Raw genomic sequence first — 16,417 nt, 5'->3', positions numbered from 1 at the left:
TAGGACTGCCAGGATACTCAGGGTGACAAAGGGGTTTGACAATGTTGGCATATCTTTTCAGTTTGAGGTTATTCAGTTGTAACTGGCCTTGATGTCACTCAGCACAGTCGCTGTTGGTGACCTAGAGGTCGCATAGACCCACCACCCGTGTTTGGGTAGATGGTTCATGGATTGAGTGTCATCTCTGGTGACGTACCTGAGACCTGCCAGGGTCAGACGTGGCCCTGTGTTTCCCCGGGACTGATGAAGCGCTGTGGTGGGGAGTCTGGGTGTTGGTTTCCCCTGACCGTGATGGAGAAACAGCCAAACCACAGACACCCCGGCCTCCACCGGGCCCTGTGTGGGAGCACTGGGCTGGAAGTGCTGGGACTGGCTCTTTTTTTTTTTTTTTTTAAATCTAATATTTTTACCCACAACTACACTTTTTTTTTTTTTTTTTTTTTTTTTTTTTTTTTTTTTTTACAGAAGCAGGGATAGACAGGGACAGACAGACAGGAATGGAGACAGATGAGAAGCATCAATCATTAGTTTTTCGTTGTGTGTTGCAACTTTTTAGTTGTTCATTGATTGCTTTCTCATATGTGCTTTGACCGTGGGCCTTCAGCAGACCGAGTAACCCCTTGCTGGAGCCAGCAACCTTGGGTCCAAGCTGGTGAGCTTTTTGCTCAAACCAGATGAGCCCACACTCAAGCTGGTGACCTCGGGGTCTCGAACCTGGGTCCTTCCGCGTCCCAGTCCGACGCTCTATCCACTGCGCCACCACCTGGTCAGGCAGGACTGGCTCTTGAAATAAAAATGCAATAGGCGTTTTGCCAAATAGTTTAGCGAAAGCCCATCATTCCAGGATCACACTGATTGAGTGCTGGGTGAAACTGTTCTTGCAACCCTCAGCCTGGTTGGGAAGAGAAGATACACTTAGAACTGTGGTGTGCAGTAGACAGCACGGAGTAAATGCAGCCGTCATACGGGGGGAACATCATTGGGAGTGAACACCTGATTCTGGGGGACAGTCTTGTCCACACGCCCGTCTTTCCTCGGAAGTGCAGCCGGAGTAGCTGTAAGATTAACACACCAACAAGCACCTGGGCTTTCAGCAGCATCCTGGGGTGGCTGGAGGGGTTTCCCTAGGGAGTGGGCTGCTCCTGCCCTGACTGACAGGGACCCTTGGGCCTGTAGCTACCTGTAAACAGCTGCAGTGGGTGCTCCCTGCCCCACCCAGGAAACAGAATCATGTCATATAAAAACCTGACTGCTCTGGTGGAAACCACAGACCATAATACATTCTAGTGTTGAAATACTTGCGTTTTCCATAATTGCTTCATTCCTGGTAGAAGCCCAGCCGTGTCCCTCTCTTCTGGGCCACAGAACTTTCCAGGGTCTCTCAGGCTGTCAGTAGAGACTTAACCCACTTGGGAGAATAGAGAATCACCCCCTGACAGGTGAAGACCAAAGCTGTTCTTTCCTTCTGCAAATGTGCTCTGAGTACCTTCACAAGGTGGGGCTCTGCTCCAGGCTCTGAGGCCACAGCAATGAATGAAAGAGCAGAGACCCGGGCCCTCATGGAGCTGCTGCTCTGGGCATTCATGGGCCTGCACCAGGTGTCCATCCTGTAGTTGGTCCCCACAGGAGCCAGGGTGGGGGCTGGGGGGGATGGATTGCTATTTAGGGCAGGCTCAGAGCAGCAGTCTGCTTCGAAGGGGTGTGTCTTGAAGCTAGATTTGCATATAAAGTGTACTTTTTTCCCCATGGAGTACAGTGAATTGGGAACCTGAAGGGGGTTATCAGGAGCAGGCTCCAACTGTGGGCACTGCCCCTACTTGGTGATGGGTTCCCTGGCACTGCTCATCTCAGGAGACCCAAAGTAGAAGTAATGGGAAGGGCAGCCGTCCAGCCTGCTTCCCTTGCTCACTGTTGGTCTCTGTCCAGCCTTTCTGGTCCCTGGGGTCGACTGGTCCCTTCACTGACAGCCTACCGGAGACTGCAGGGACACTGTGCCCCCCAACCCTGATATTATCAAGCCTGACTCTGTTCTGCCTGCCTTTTGTTGTCAGCTAATACTTTGCAGACCCTCCCCACTCAGCTGGAGGGCTTTGGCATGCCCTGTCTTCCTTTCAGGACCACCCAGGGAGCCCCCACTTCCTCTCCGTGTCCGACCTTCAGTATATTCCTAGAGGAAGGAGCGCAGTATTCCCGCTCACACGGGCACTTCTCGGGGACGGCGATGATGTATTGCTCAGGTATTCCGAAGGCAGTCTTGGAACTCTTCCCAGGGTCTCTCAATTCCATCCTTATGGCGTGGGGTATATGATATTTTAAACATTAAAATAATGTCACATATGATTCTCAACAAAAACAAAAGAGGAAAGCTCTTTGAGCAAAACTCCTCCCCTCCCCCAAGACCTGTTTTTCTCTTTCTGTGCAGTGGACCCTGTCTGCCTCCATGTTCTTCTTCTGCCCCCTGGCCCCTCCCTCCTAGGGAGCACGGAGCCTCATCTCCTTGTGATGTGGGGACTAGCCTGTGTCTACAACAAGCCTGGACCTTCTCAGCCAGGGGTGAGAGGCAGTTCAAGTGAAACACACAACCCAGTAGGGAACAGATAAAGGGGGAGCTGACAGAGACTAGCTAAGGTTCTCTTCTGGGAGTCCACAGAAATGAGGCCTGTTCATTAACTCGACTCGTCCCCCTTACCTGGGCTTCAGGACAGATCTGAAGGAGGAAATTCCCTTCTACCTGGCTCAGAATTTTATTCTCACCACCATATCCACAACAATAAGTCCCATAGTTTTTTGGGAGGGTTTTTTTGGTATTTTTCCAAAGTGAGAAGCAGGGGAAGTAGACGGACAGACTCTTGCATGCGCCCAACCCAGGATCCACCCGGCATGCCCACCAGAGGGCAGTGCTTGGCCCATCTAGGGCGTTGCTCTGTTGCAACCGGAGCCATTCTAGTGCCTGAGGCAGAGGCCGTGGAGCCATCCTCAGCACCCGGGCCAACTCTGCTCCAGTGGAGCCTTGGCTGCGGGAGGGAAAGAGAGAGACAGAGAGGAAGGAGGGGGGGAGGGGTGGAGAAGCAGATGGGCGCTTCTCCTGTGTGCCCTGGCCGGGACTCGAACCCAGGACTTCCACATGCTGGGCCAACACTCTAACGCTGAGCCAACTGGCCAGGGCTGGTATCATAGTTTTAATAATCAAATGGCTAATGAATTTTCAACATTTCCAGGAAAAAAATTTCACTCATTTGTGTAACGTGGTGTCATCTGCCCACTGCTAACATTTGGGGTGGAGGACCCTTTGTCACGGGCCCTCTTGTGCACGGTCGGATTAGAAGCATCTCTGGCTTCTACTCACTCTAGGCCAGTAGCACCTCCCTTGTTGTGATAACCAAAAATGTTCCCAGGCATTGTCAGATGTCCCCTGAGGGGAAGTGTCTCCCTGGTTGAAGAGCGCTGCCTTCCATGAATGTCATGGGGTCTGTCCTAGACGCGAGAAGTCAAGTGGACTAGAAGATCGCTTTACTTTTCAAGGGCCAAAAAGCCAAGTGTGTCAAATCTCCCTTATGAAATGTAAGCATTATCTCCCCCCCCACACACAGCCGTGACTTTGTAGACAGACAAAATTCTTGTTTGGGAGCCCCAAGCCGTGATTGGTGGCTGCACCGTGGCGCTTGCAGGGAGTGGGGAGACAGCGGCAGTGCAGGGCTCTGCGGAATGTGGGGTGGGACTCCGCCCGCCCCGGGGAGCCTGCTGTGATGAGGCAGGATGAGCAGAGCCTGGGGCGTGGAGCGAGCAAAAGCTGGTTACCTTTAAAAGCAAGTAGTTGAAATACTGCAGTTTCTCTGGTTTTGGCATTTAATATTTACACTTCCACTTTATCGGCAAGGGGTTGAATCAGTTGAATTTTATGAAAATCATCACCTGCACCCTTAATTTACATGGGTGCCTCTCAGTGATACAATCAGAGCTTGAGGAAACATTTTTCACAGAGTGAAGGCAAATGTGTTGGTAGGAATATAAATGTGCTCTGGGGAAAGCAAAGTTGTTACTTTCTTTTGTTTCTCACACATGGAAATATCATTTCATCCTAAAGATCCAGATACCTTGGATGCTCTTTCTCGAAGTTGAATGGTCTCTAAGTATTGAAAGTAGACCCTAACCCAGGGGTCCCCAAACTTTTTACACAGGGGCCGGTTCACTGTCCCTCAGACCATTGGAGGGCCGCCACATACAGTGCTCCTCTCACTGACCACCAATGAAAGAGGTGACCCTTCCTGACGTGCAGTGGGGGCTGGATAAATGGTTTCAGGGGCTGCGTGCGGCCCACGGGCCGTAGTTTGGGGATGCCTGTTAACCACTAGAGACAGCGGCTCTTTCTATACTGAATGGTAATATTGTATCTATCTTGCCTTTTTAAGTCAACTCAGTAAATGTTTACGGAGCACACATTATGTGCCAAGGACGGAAGAAACAAGCAAGAACAAAACATGGACCCATCCTCAAGCTGCTCTCAGCCAGGGATCATCCCAGACACAGATACCTGTGACCCTGTGTGATAGAACAAAGTCATAACTTGGTCCTTGGGGAAGTTGGAAGAACCCCCTTAGGAAGGGCTGTCTGAGATGGGTTTTGAGCGTGAACAGGAGCCTTACAGTCACAGGGTGGGCAGGAAGGGGACTGACCTCCCAGACAGAGGTAACATTCATGCCAAGGAACAGAGAATTAAAAGGTATGATGTGCCCAGGGACCCCAGTAACGATGCAGCAGGAATGTAGGAGAGGAGATGGGGGAGGTGAGGAAGAAGCAGAACCATCATGGTTCAAACATCCTTTGCTAAGGAGCTTACCTAACTCAGTCATGGAGGTGAAAGGATCTGGAAATCGGGGAGCAGCATCTGATCTGCATTTGCGGGGGCCCCTCTCTGGTGGCGTCTGCAGAAGGGGAGGAGGCTGGGGGCCCAGACCTGGTAAGGATGCCGACCCAGTGATCTGTCGGACGTGCCTGCTCCAAGGCAGTGGTCATGGGAGTGAAGGCAAGGGGACAGGAAGGAGGTCACATCGATAGGACTTGCTAGGAGAAGAGAGTGAGAGGAGAGGCCAGAGTTCTGGCCAGCTGGAAGCCTGGGGGAATGGAATCTGATGAATTCACTTGGCAAGAAATCCAGTGGTAAGATGTTTCTTGCTCAGAAACATGGTTCAGATGGAAGATTAGATTTTGTTGTTATCAGTGTCCTCTTGATAAAGTAGAAACGATCATCTAAAATAGCTCACTAGGTTTGTTAATAGATGGAGCACGGAGGAGAGTTTAAAGGGAATTCTAAGTGTGAGTGGAGAAGGGAAAAAGCTCCGAAGGAAGAGTCAGAAGGAAATTTTAATAGGAGGAGGAATCAAGTGCCCAGATGCAGTCAGGTCACCAAAAGACACCGAGTGTCCGCTGAAGGTGGGCTGAGGTTTCTAGTGTCTCCATCTCAGTCTGTGCTCTCATCCTCGGGGCTTAAAGGGCCCATCTGAACTCCACTTAACCAACTGAAGCTTATCCCCAAAGTTAACACAACGTCCTCTCTTCTGGCCAAACCTTTTAGTCTCTTTCTGATTATGTGTCCCCTCATCTTACTAGACTCTGCTTCTTTTACTTTGGTCTCCTTACCTTTGTGGTAAAGTCTGCATCTTTCTTCCTCAGTGGACAATGGAGATCAGCTATTTCACTCACAGTGCCAAAGGGTTTGGGAAGAAATTATCGGGAAGTCATCTGCTTGAACACATCTCGTTCCCCAGCCAGGAAGGAGCACGTGGAGTGCCCATTCTGAACAGAGACTTCAGCGAGCACCGCACACCGTGGGCACAGGAAGGAACAGACTCTTGGCCGGTGGCTTTCCAGGCATCGTCTTGAGGCAGCTGTGGAATCTTTTTGGCTGGATTCACTACTTCTCTAACTGGGCAAAACTTTTCATCTGACACACTCAGAATCTTTTCCCTTGAGGCAGAAATATCTAATTCATCCACAGATCACAGAAAGAGATGAGATCTTGGCTTCTTTGAGAGGTTGCAAAATTTAGGAACTGCTGTCATGGAAAAGAAAATTATCTAAATAAATAAAATGGCATTTTTATTCTTTATTCTATAGCCCCCTGCAAACTAAATCCATAAATATTGTCCATAGACCTGCTGTTTGGTGCTTAGACCGAAATCTTATAAAGATAATTTCTTTATAAAATAATGATTCAAAGGAATCCTATTGTACAGACTTTTAAGTAACTAAACCTTTTTAAAACAGTAAATAATCAACCAACATTATCTTCATTGTGACCCTAAATTCAGAGTTTAGATTTGTAAATGCAATTTGGTATTAAAATACCAGATTGAGTCCATAATAATCTGCTCTGAGATGCCTGTTATTTCAGGCTGATAAAATTATCTTTAGTAACTAGACTATGAGTGCCATGTGCTCTTATATCCATTGCTTAATTAGAAGTGTAGCTAATTGTAGGACTGCAAGAACTGGCATTGGGAATAGTATGCAACTGTTAAAAATATATAGTTTTGATGGCTGGGTACATCAGGAAATATGTATTATAAGTAAAAAAGGAAGGATATATTTTTCATTTCTCTTTTTTTCTTTAAACATGCTATAGAGTGTTAAGTATAAGTAGCCTATAAGGGAAAATAAATTCTAGTTAAATCATTTTGTGAAGATCTTATTCACCCTGCAACCGCCAGTTATTTGGACGCTAAAAGCCATACATATTTTTGCTTCTTCTTGCCTTGGGACTTCTGTCTCAGAGTGTGAAGATTAGAGTTGCTTTTATTTTCATTGTATTTCTTTTTCTCCAATTTTTCATGTATTTACTTTAGAATTTGGTTTGAACTGTAAACATATTCAATATAATTACTTTTATAAACAGAGGAAAACCAAAGTTTGATCAGTGAAGGGAAGTGCAGGGGCATCAGGCAGACCCACTTCTCCTCCTGCGCTCTTTCATAAACTGTCTTCACTGCGGGCACGGAGCTTCCCTGTTTCCACTTCAGCCACACGAAGCGTGTGGACAGCGCTAATCTGGGCAGTTTGGGCCAGCTTTCCTAACATTCTGGTTTAAATTGAATCAGGTAATGAAAATTGCCTCCTGGCGTGTTAGTACCCAAAGGGTTTGTTAACCCTTCCCAAGGGTCCAGACACTGTGCTTGGTGGCATCTGGGCTCTGCCTTCAAAGGTTTCGGGTCTTCCATAGAAAATAAGACCAAGTATACAGAGCCGTTGTGTGGCCCAGCACAGTGAGACCGGGCAAGGCGTGTGTGGACCAGGGGCTTCGAAGGCGCTCTGCCAAGAAGGACTTGTGCTCGACTTGGCCGTATACCTGATCGTATGTTTACTGCTTCTTTCTGCTTTAAGGACATCCTGACTCTGATGCTTCACAGGGTATTGAACTGCAAGTTAGATTGCGTCATTGTTTCCCCCGGTCTGGTATACATGCCCGTGAGCCCCGTCAGGTTTCATTAAAGGAGATGGCCACAGTGCGTCCAGTTTACAAGGAAAACATGTGGTCTTTGCAAAGAGCTGTGTGTTCCTCCGGGTTTGAAATGCAGGTTCCTAAGGGCTTATTATGCTGGAGACATATTTCTCCTTCCCAAAGACTAGTCTCTGAGCTTAGACAGGATGTGTCATGCCCATGCGTGTGACGGGGGGTGGGGTGTGTGTGTGCGGATGGTTGAATTGCCTTCTGCTGTCTTCTGGGCTGCGCAAAATAAGTCAAAAAGTAAAAGGAAGCCATTAGATTCTCTCTCCTTGTTTCTTCCGTAAAGCCTTGGTAATCGTTCTTAATGTGGTTAAATTCAGGTTGTTTCTAGCTGAGCCATGGTGCAATCAGGTTTCCTCACGCCGGTGCTTTTCCACTGTGACCTCTTTGACGTCAGTAACTGTTTCCTGTTGATTTGAACTCCCTGTTCACCCTGCAGCTGACTTGGTCAGAGAGAAATCATAATGTGAGGGACACTTATAAGAAATTCAGTACAATGCTATTATTACAGGAGGTATTTTTTTCTTTGTCTACAGAGGTCAACAGTGCTCCGCAGCTTTTGATACAGGGTTGATTCATTTAGAAATAATTCCAGAACATTTCTTAGACCCTGGGTAAATAAGTCTAGCTGTGGCTTCCAGCTTGACATTGCTTTAAAAGTGGTCCTTAACTTGTTATTAACTTTCAATGTTGTGTCTAGTCTTTGAATTATTTCCAAAAGGTAATCTGTATCTTCTCTGTAATACATCTTTAAATGAGATTTATATCTGTAGGTTGTAGAGACTATGGATTCTTGCTGTAAACAGAAAAATCTTTCTCGTTCTGTTGGTAAAAATAAATCAACTTTATAGACGAGAATAGCAAACTATAAAAAGTCACACTGTAATGTACTTGTGGGATAGTGCATTTGCTATATAATAATAGTGATGAGTATGATTTTAAACTCCTAAGATAAACGATATGAATTATCATCTGGTCTCAGAAAAGTAGAGAACTTCCTGGAACTGAAACTTTGGTTAACGCGTTTCGGTTATCAGACCCAGTTTTGTAACCCCTTGCTTGGTTATCACTTCCCAGAAAGAAACGTCCTTATTACCACGTCAAGGTCATGACCATGTGGCATCAGGAACTGCCCCATTCGCCCAGCTGTCCCCCTGACTTTTTGAACCCTGCAGATTCCTGTTTCATGGTGACTCAGTGGGGCTGCCACAGCCGGTTGCTGTCATTTTATTCTTTTTTACTTGCCAGTCGGAGGGCCCCGTGAGCAAGGCACCCCCTCTGCCTCCATGGCTGGCAGTCACAGCAGGGTTCACTGAGGCTCTTCCCAAGGGCCCGGGACTCCCAGAGCGGACGGCCACGGTGGCTTGCAGAGGTGTGGGGGCAGAAGGGATGAGGAGGGTAATGATAATCATTGCTAACTTTTATTCAGCGCTGCCTGTGTGTGTGCCAGGCACTGTTGGAAACTCTTAGCTGGAGTCACTTCATTCTCACACGCTTGTCAGTCCAGTCGTCTTGTTATCTCCGTCTTGCAGATGAGAGTTTTGAGAGAGAGAAAATAAACACAGCCCAGCGGGACCTGCCGTGGCATCTCAGGCCCTGGCTCCGGAGCCCCGGCCCTCACCGCTGGGCTGGGCTGCCTCAGGGCAGCACCAGGACTTGGCACTGCACACAAGGTCTCCTAGAGTCAGTGTTAGCCCCTTTGTGGGATGTAGAAAGAACAGGAGCTTCTATTTGTTGAGATTCCTTTCTGGGCCTCATGCTGTGCGAGGCACTTTGCTCTGATTTAATCCTCCCCCATCCCTGTTAGGTGTTATTACCTTGGGTTGATGACTGAGGAACCCTCCTGCCCCTTAAACATTGGTATATGTTTCATTTAAAATTCTCCTGCTAGCAAGTAACAGAAAACAACTTAACCAGGGTCCTGGGATACAGGGAGAAGTGACAATAGGCAATAGGACTCACAGATGGAGGAGAGGCCCCGTGGAACCCCAGGGGGAGATTGGTTGGATCTCTCCAGGGCTGTGGAAGGGAAGGATGTGGGGAGCCCAGTTTTCCTTCTGGCTCCCTAAAACTCCCTGACCCCTTGTCTCCGCCTCCTCTCTTTCTCCTTCCTCCTTCTCCCTGTCCATGTGTGTATTCGTTCATCGGGATTTCTCCACTCTGATGGACTCAGACATTTCACGTGTTCCCACCGCGGAGGCAGCCTTGGCTCCCTAACTTAGGTTTCCTCATTTCCTGCCTAAATTAAAGCACCTCCACCTCGGTTCAGCTTCCTGCAAAAGAGAGTGTGGGAGGCCCAGCTTGGCCTCACCAGCTGTGTGCAGGGTGGCCAGCAGTTCCCCGCAGGACCAGGCCAGGGCAGTTCTCTGAGAAACGGGGGTATGAACTGAACAGTCAGCTGCCAAGGTGTCTAGCACAGTGACCCCAAGGGAACTCATCTCTGGCTCCTCCCCCTCCACGGTCACCCTCCTGCGACAGTGTCGTCTTGTCATAGGCACCGTCTTAGCACATCGCTTTCATCAACCCAGCTGTTTTGTCGCCATCAGTATTACCTCCTGAACAACAATCCTTATTAGGGGCGTAGGGAGTGCACCCTGCTTATACTGGCAGCCACTAACAGTTCAGGGGATATTTTTATCCCCTTTGGCCTGGGGCAGTAACAGTCCTGAACTGATAACAGGCTACCGACTTGGCCCAGGCTACAGCGGGTTAATGGAGCCAGGCAGGTGATGACAGGAATTCTATTATTAACCAGGCACCAGCTCTGTGGCATCCCAGTAACTCACACCAGCAGGGTGTGGGGCAAAGGGATTTCTGAGCTGCTTTTATTGCCCCAGGTGTTCTACACCTGTTTTAATGACTTGCCTTTCTGGTTGGTTAACTCAGGGACAAAAGAGAGGCAGGGACAAAGGACTGGGCTTTAGAACTAGGGTTAAGCCAGTCTCTGAGACCTTAGATTTCTACCATGCAGGTTAGGGCAAAATTGACCAGAGGCCTCAGGGACAGCTAGGTGGATGTCCAGGCTCAGATTATGGGGGGCTGGACCTTAGAAACACTAGGACGGTCGTCTTCACGGGCTTAGCTACCTACACAAACTTCAATGCAGAGGCAGCGGCCCTCGCTATCCCTGCCCAGGGTGGGCTTTGGAAGCTCTTCCCTGCTCCAGAAGTGACTCCCAACAACCTTAATCCATCCTGCCTGCATCCCTACACGTAGGAATCCCAGAAATGCTTCCTCTCGTTTCACAGTGGAGTTTGTGAAGCGTGACCTAGTGCTTGTCATCAGCGAGACCAGTTCTCGAACAGCGCGCTCGAGAGGGGAGTTGCCGGCCGAGGTTACCTGCCGCCTCCTTTCCGAACTTCAGATACAGGCCTCTGCTTGGTAAAAGGGGGATCGCTGCGAGGGAAAGGTTTCCTTCAGGGGGATCACTGCGACGGAAAGGTTCCCTTCGGGTTGATGGAATTCACGCCAAGGAGTAACGCTTAGCTGGAGTGACTTGTGTTCGTAGCTAATGTTTTATTACATGGTGGGTCCCAGCACTGACTGGAGTCTTTCTCAAGCCGGGCCCCATACTGCCACCTGTTTCAGCTTGGACCCTGGGCCTGTAATTGTGGTAGAGACCACCAGGTGAGTGAGTATGGGTATTACCACGACCGAGTCCTGCAGTTCTCCGTTGTGGGTGACCCGGGCATGGGTGAAAGGCAGCACCCTAACTAGCCGTTGGCTTTTTCCACCAACACCCAACTAGGAAAGTAGCAGTACGCGCTACAGTGCGGCCCCACACTCGGCGGCCTCAGCGCTTGCGCTGTCTCCCCTGTGCAGTCACTGCATCCTGCCTCGTGCTGGACAGACCTGTTCACTCACTCTGCTCCCTCCCCACTCCATCCCCACTCCAGCCTGACTGGTACATCCACATCCTTCAAGCTGGAGAATTGGCTCCTCTTAGCACCTTTTTCGAATCCCAGCCCCAGCTGCCTCTGCTCTGTGTCCTGTGACACCCTCTCTGCCCCTCCACTGTGCTTAGCACCCTGGGGCGGCGTGCTCCATCTACAGATACGTATCCACATATCTGTGAGCCTCCTGAGAGCACGCGTGGATTGCATTCATTTTACAACACTGCCCCCCCCCCAGGGCCTGGCATAGTGTGTGCTTAGAAAATATCCCTCCTTGTTGAGAACCTCAGAGGAGGCATGCAAGGTCTCGGAAAGCCTCAGTAAGCCTGCAGACCACAGCTCAGACCCTGTTCTCCCAGCAGGGCCCTGGGAACACACTAGAGCCAGGTTAGTCTCATTTTGGATGTCATTCCAACAAGGCAGATGGATGAGCCGGTGACTCTGGGCATCAGAAAGACCACTAGGGGAGAAGGTGGTGAAGAGTGACCCGTAATAGTGGCAGCAGGGGAGGTGAAGGCCCCCTTTGCACAGCCACTTCCCTACGCCCCCTGCCGGTCACGGCTCTCAGACAGGCTCAAACTACCGTTTCCCGGGGCCATCCTTCAGCTTCCAGATGAAAATGAGAAAACTGAGGAGGAAGTCCGTATGCCTTTGGCTTGTTTCTGATTATAAAGGTAATTCACACTGATCATAGGAACCTTCAGAGATACCGAAAAGAACAAAGAATAAATGTCATCCCAGATCCCATAACTGAAAGCTGACTTCTGTCACTCTCTAGATTTTTTTTTTGGGGGGGGGGGTCTTTTTTTTTTAGTCCTTTCTCTGCACATCTGCATCTTTGGCTATAACTGAAATCATTTACATTTATGATTTTTTTCTTAACTGAGAACATCTTTACGGTCACCAACAGCAGCCGCCACTGCTGTTCACCGTACATACTTTCTAGAGGCCGGCCTTGAGGACATGCTTAGTGACATTTTATTTCTGAAATAGGCCCTCGCTCCCCTTACTCATCGCCATTGCCTCCCCCTCATGATGAGCGGATCTTCTCCGCAGAAAGCTGCAGACTGTTGTTGTTGTTTATCTCTTCTGCCAGAGAAATGTCGGAGAAATCGCTGCGGAATTTTCACTGCTCCTGCAGCAATTTTAAATAAGAGACGTGCGTGTAAACAGGGTTTCCACACAGCAAGAACATTTGGCTAAGTGATAAACATGTTTTTATTTTTCTGCCTTGTGACATTCTGTTAGGTCCTTGGTAGGATGGACCATTACTTTTTGTTAAATATTATATCTTGGCTGGCTCGCCTCCACTTCCTGCTTGCTTAGAGTTGCATGTAGCCCAAGAGCTGTGAGTAGTAGCCCGTGTTCTGGGTGGCGCCAGACGGGAGTTTAGAAATGAGGCTGAATGAAAAGAAACCTGTATTTTCAGCCCTAAAGCATATGACCTCTTTGCTGTGCATAGCAGGTGCACATGCCTCCCCACCCCCACCCCCACCCCCATTATCTGGGAATCGGCTTCCAGGGCTGCAGGTGGAGCTTTGGAAAGAGGAGAAGGAACAGGATTAGGAGAAAGTATTTCCTCTTCCCAGATCTGGAGTTTAGCCCAGCGTCTGACTTGTCAGACTCGAGATAGGAGAGTGATTTGGGGGAAACCGGAAATGGATGCGGTTTCCCTTGGAATGGCCTCATCTGTTTGATGCCTACTGCCTTAGCCACCCCAGGCAAGCACACTGGCTTCCGGGATGGGCGCTCACCTACTGACCCTGCTCCCGCAATCAGGTATTTCTGGCTTTCGGGATTCACATGGCTGCGAGTCAGGGCCACAAAGAAGGTGAACAGGCTGGCTACACAAAAATGTGTAAGACTGACCTATTTGCTGTGCCGTGCTTCAGGGCAGCTTTACGACATGGATCATCGTCACCCCCACCCCACCCGCCTCGGCCACCCTTCCAAATGCACACATCAGCATAACAGCAGCCTGTGTGGACACAGCTCTTAAACCGTCCAGATTGCATGCTTAACCTTTCCCCCGTTACTGCTAACCCGTTCATCCCACCTCAGTCCTTCCCACATAGCGAGTATGGACCACCACCGCTCCCCTGAGCCTAGCCCACCCAACTCTGCCTCTCCCCCGTTGCCAGTCACACTCCTGTGAAGGCCATTAGCTTAGTCAGACAGCTTGCTATATTTCATTTTCTGTTGACTCATATTGGCCAACCTTGAGAATTATTGCTGTGTTGTTGTTTGTTTTTTGTTTTTGTGGGTGTGGATCTTGTTTCTCCCTCTCCTGTTAGAGGGGAATTTTTTTCCCCTTCTAATTATGGCCTTTAAAATCAGGACTAGTTGTAGCGTCCTCTGATCGGGGTGGGCGCGATTAAACCAGCAATGAATAGGTGAGCAGGAACACGCACAGTCTTTGCTCACAGCTCAGTCGTAACGCTCAGTGCAAAGCTGGTGGCACTTGAAACCACAAATAAAGATGGATTCTGTGTATACTCATCCTCTGTGAACTGGTAAGATACCAATTTCCTTACAAAATGACATCTCACCCTCCCTCCTAGCTCAGGAAAGGCTGATTCTTAATTGCACTTGTCGTGCAGGTGTTAGCTTTGTGCCGCTTGCTCAGGAAGACCCCCAAGATCCCCGAGCACATGACCAGAACTCATTGCGTCCTCCACATTTCCTTCACAAGCTTTACTAGAATTTGTCAATTTGCTTTTGTTTAGATGAGGTTTTTGTGTTTGTTTTGTTTGTTTTAGTAATGTGTGTCTCCCACACCGTACTCCATATGGGTAGAAGCTGTGTCTGTTTACTCTGTTGGGGTCCCAGCACCTAATTTAACACCTGGACAACCTGGGACTCATAAATATTAGTGGGAGGAAGTGAGGAAATCCATTGATCTTAGAGGCTCCTGAAACAGAGCGTTTTATACTGTCAGTCTTGGAGACAACACTTTTTAGTTGAGACGTAAACATTTCTTTCATTAAGCAGTCTTACTTTCCACAGCACTATTCACGCCACTTGCACAGTACTTAGTACACAGTATCAATCCCTTTCTTTAAATTTTTTATTAATTTTTTTAGAGGAGAGAGAGAGAGAGTGGGGGCAGGAGCAGGAGGCATCAACTCATAGTAGTTGCTTCTGGTATGCGCCTTGACTGGGCAAGCCTGGGGTTTTGATCAACCCCTTTTTAAAGAGCGATTTCACTTGCTGGGTTGAGAGTCCCTTCTAGTTAGAGATGGCATCTCCCACTCCCGACTCAGGAATCTTCCAATGGGTTAAATGGGATTTTGAACATTGGGGCGACTCTGAGGCTGTCATTAGACTGCTGTTTGGCTGATTTATCCAAAGCCTTTCCGCTTCTCTGAGATTGTCCTCTGCCCAGGTGTGATGGCTAGAGCACTGTCAGATGCCCCTTACTTCTTAGTAGCCCTGAATGTTCCAAGTGAAAGGCACGTGCTACCTTTCCACGTCTGTTGCTCTCTTCCAGCTTACAAAAAAACGCCTTGCTTTGGGTAGGGAGAGCAGCAGTGTCCTCACTTTACCAATGTTGAAGATCCAAAAAGATGAAGCTCACAGTTACAGGGCGTTTGAGGTGCAGAGCTGGAACTAGAGCCAAAGGCTTCTGATGCCTTCTCTCCTTTTTATTGAATGTAGAAATTCAAGGCTGTGTGGATTACCTAAAGGAGATCCAGGTAGCATGCCCTACCTCCGCCCAGGGATCTAGTCCCACCAGACCCACCCTGCTTTGCCCGGACATCCTGTCAGAGTGTTCCAACAAGTACCGCCCTCTGACAGCCTCTTCTCCCCAGGCTACTTACCGAGATCACCCGGTACTGATCGGATCCTCTCTTGTGCTTGTAATCAGGATCGACTGTTTTTTGTGATGGAGTTTGTGAATGGGGGCGACCTGATGTTTCACATTCAGAAGTCCCGTCGTTTTGACGAAGCACGAGCTCGTTTCTATGCAGCAGAAATCATCTCTGCGCTCATGTTCCTACACGACAAAGGCATCATCTACAGGTGAGTCCCTTTCGCTTGTACTGCCTCCCATCATTCATAACCTGTTCGCTCTCCTGGCTGAATCCGGCCTTCCATTTCTCTTGCTGTAGAAATCTTTTGGGAATTAAATTCACAAGGGTTTGAGTGTCCATTAGAATAAGTGAATAATGCAGCTATCAACGTTGCCTGCAAAGTCAAACTCATTCATAAAACAGGCTTGAGAGTCTGGGAAGACTATTCATGAATTTGCTCAGCTGGCATTTGGTAAGGGCCTGTTAACACCAAATTCTGCAGGGTGCTGAACATGTTGTTGCTCTCTCTCTCTCTATTTTAATGTTGGAAGCAATTCATTCCATTTTTAAAATCCATACCTACACAGATGGGTGTGGATAACTGTTATGCTAAGTTGTTGTGATAAGAATCACAGTTAGAAAAGATGGAGGCTCATGAGTGGTTCTCAACTTTTTAAGGCTGGTTCTCAAACTTTTTTAAGTCGGGGCGCATTTAAAATCCTACAAATAATTGTAGGCATACTATATACAGATTTCTGAGAAATATGTTATAATAGTTAAGTCAGATATTAAAGAAAAAAATATAAAGTCCAAGCATGCTTTTATGGTAATTAAACAAAATAAATATGACAAAATTAAATTTATTCTGACATTAAAAAAACATTTTTATGTTACATTTTTTGAGTTATGCTTTTTGGAATTTGTAAAAAAGAGGGGTTAAAAAATGTTACCTTTATATATAGAGAGAGATACATTCTTAGTAAGATTTAGTAAATTCGGCATGTCCCGGCACAAATGTGTTAAGTTTTTTCATTCTTGTATTTATGAGAAATATGAACCTGATGTGTCCTAGCGATTTCTTCAATGTTTGGGCATATGTTTGAAAGGCAGACTCTCATTTCCTTGTCAATACATTGAAGAATTCTCTTCTTTTTATTCTTAGTTGTGTTGTGGGTAGAAAATCCTAATTCACATAAATAAGATGTTGAAAATTGTAGTAAAATGTTCAA

The 16,417-nt window shown here is 47.9% G+C and overlaps 1 protein-coding gene across 2 annotated transcripts in view; it reads left to right on the top strand.

Moving 5' to 3' along the window:
* Nucleotides 1-16,417, top strand: part of PRKCH (protein kinase C eta) — a 294,275-nt gene that overhangs the window by 142,197 nt on the left and 135,661 nt on the right. For both annotated transcript variants that reach the window (XM_066388442.1, XM_066388441.1), the window contains exon 10: nt 15,263-15,417. In XM_066388442.1, coding sequence (XP_066244539.1) covers nt 15,263-15,417 — 155 coding nt within the window. The remainder of the gene's footprint in view (nt 1-15,262; nt 15,418-16,417) is intronic.

Source organism: Saccopteryx leptura, chromosome 6 (genome assembly GCF_036850995.1).
Source record: "Saccopteryx leptura isolate mSacLep1 chromosome 6, mSacLep1_pri_phased_curated, whole genome shotgun sequence".
NCBI lineage: Eukaryota > Metazoa > Chordata > Mammalia > Chiroptera > Emballonuridae > Saccopteryx > Saccopteryx leptura.
This window is presented reverse-complemented; position numbering and strand designations above follow the sequence as displayed.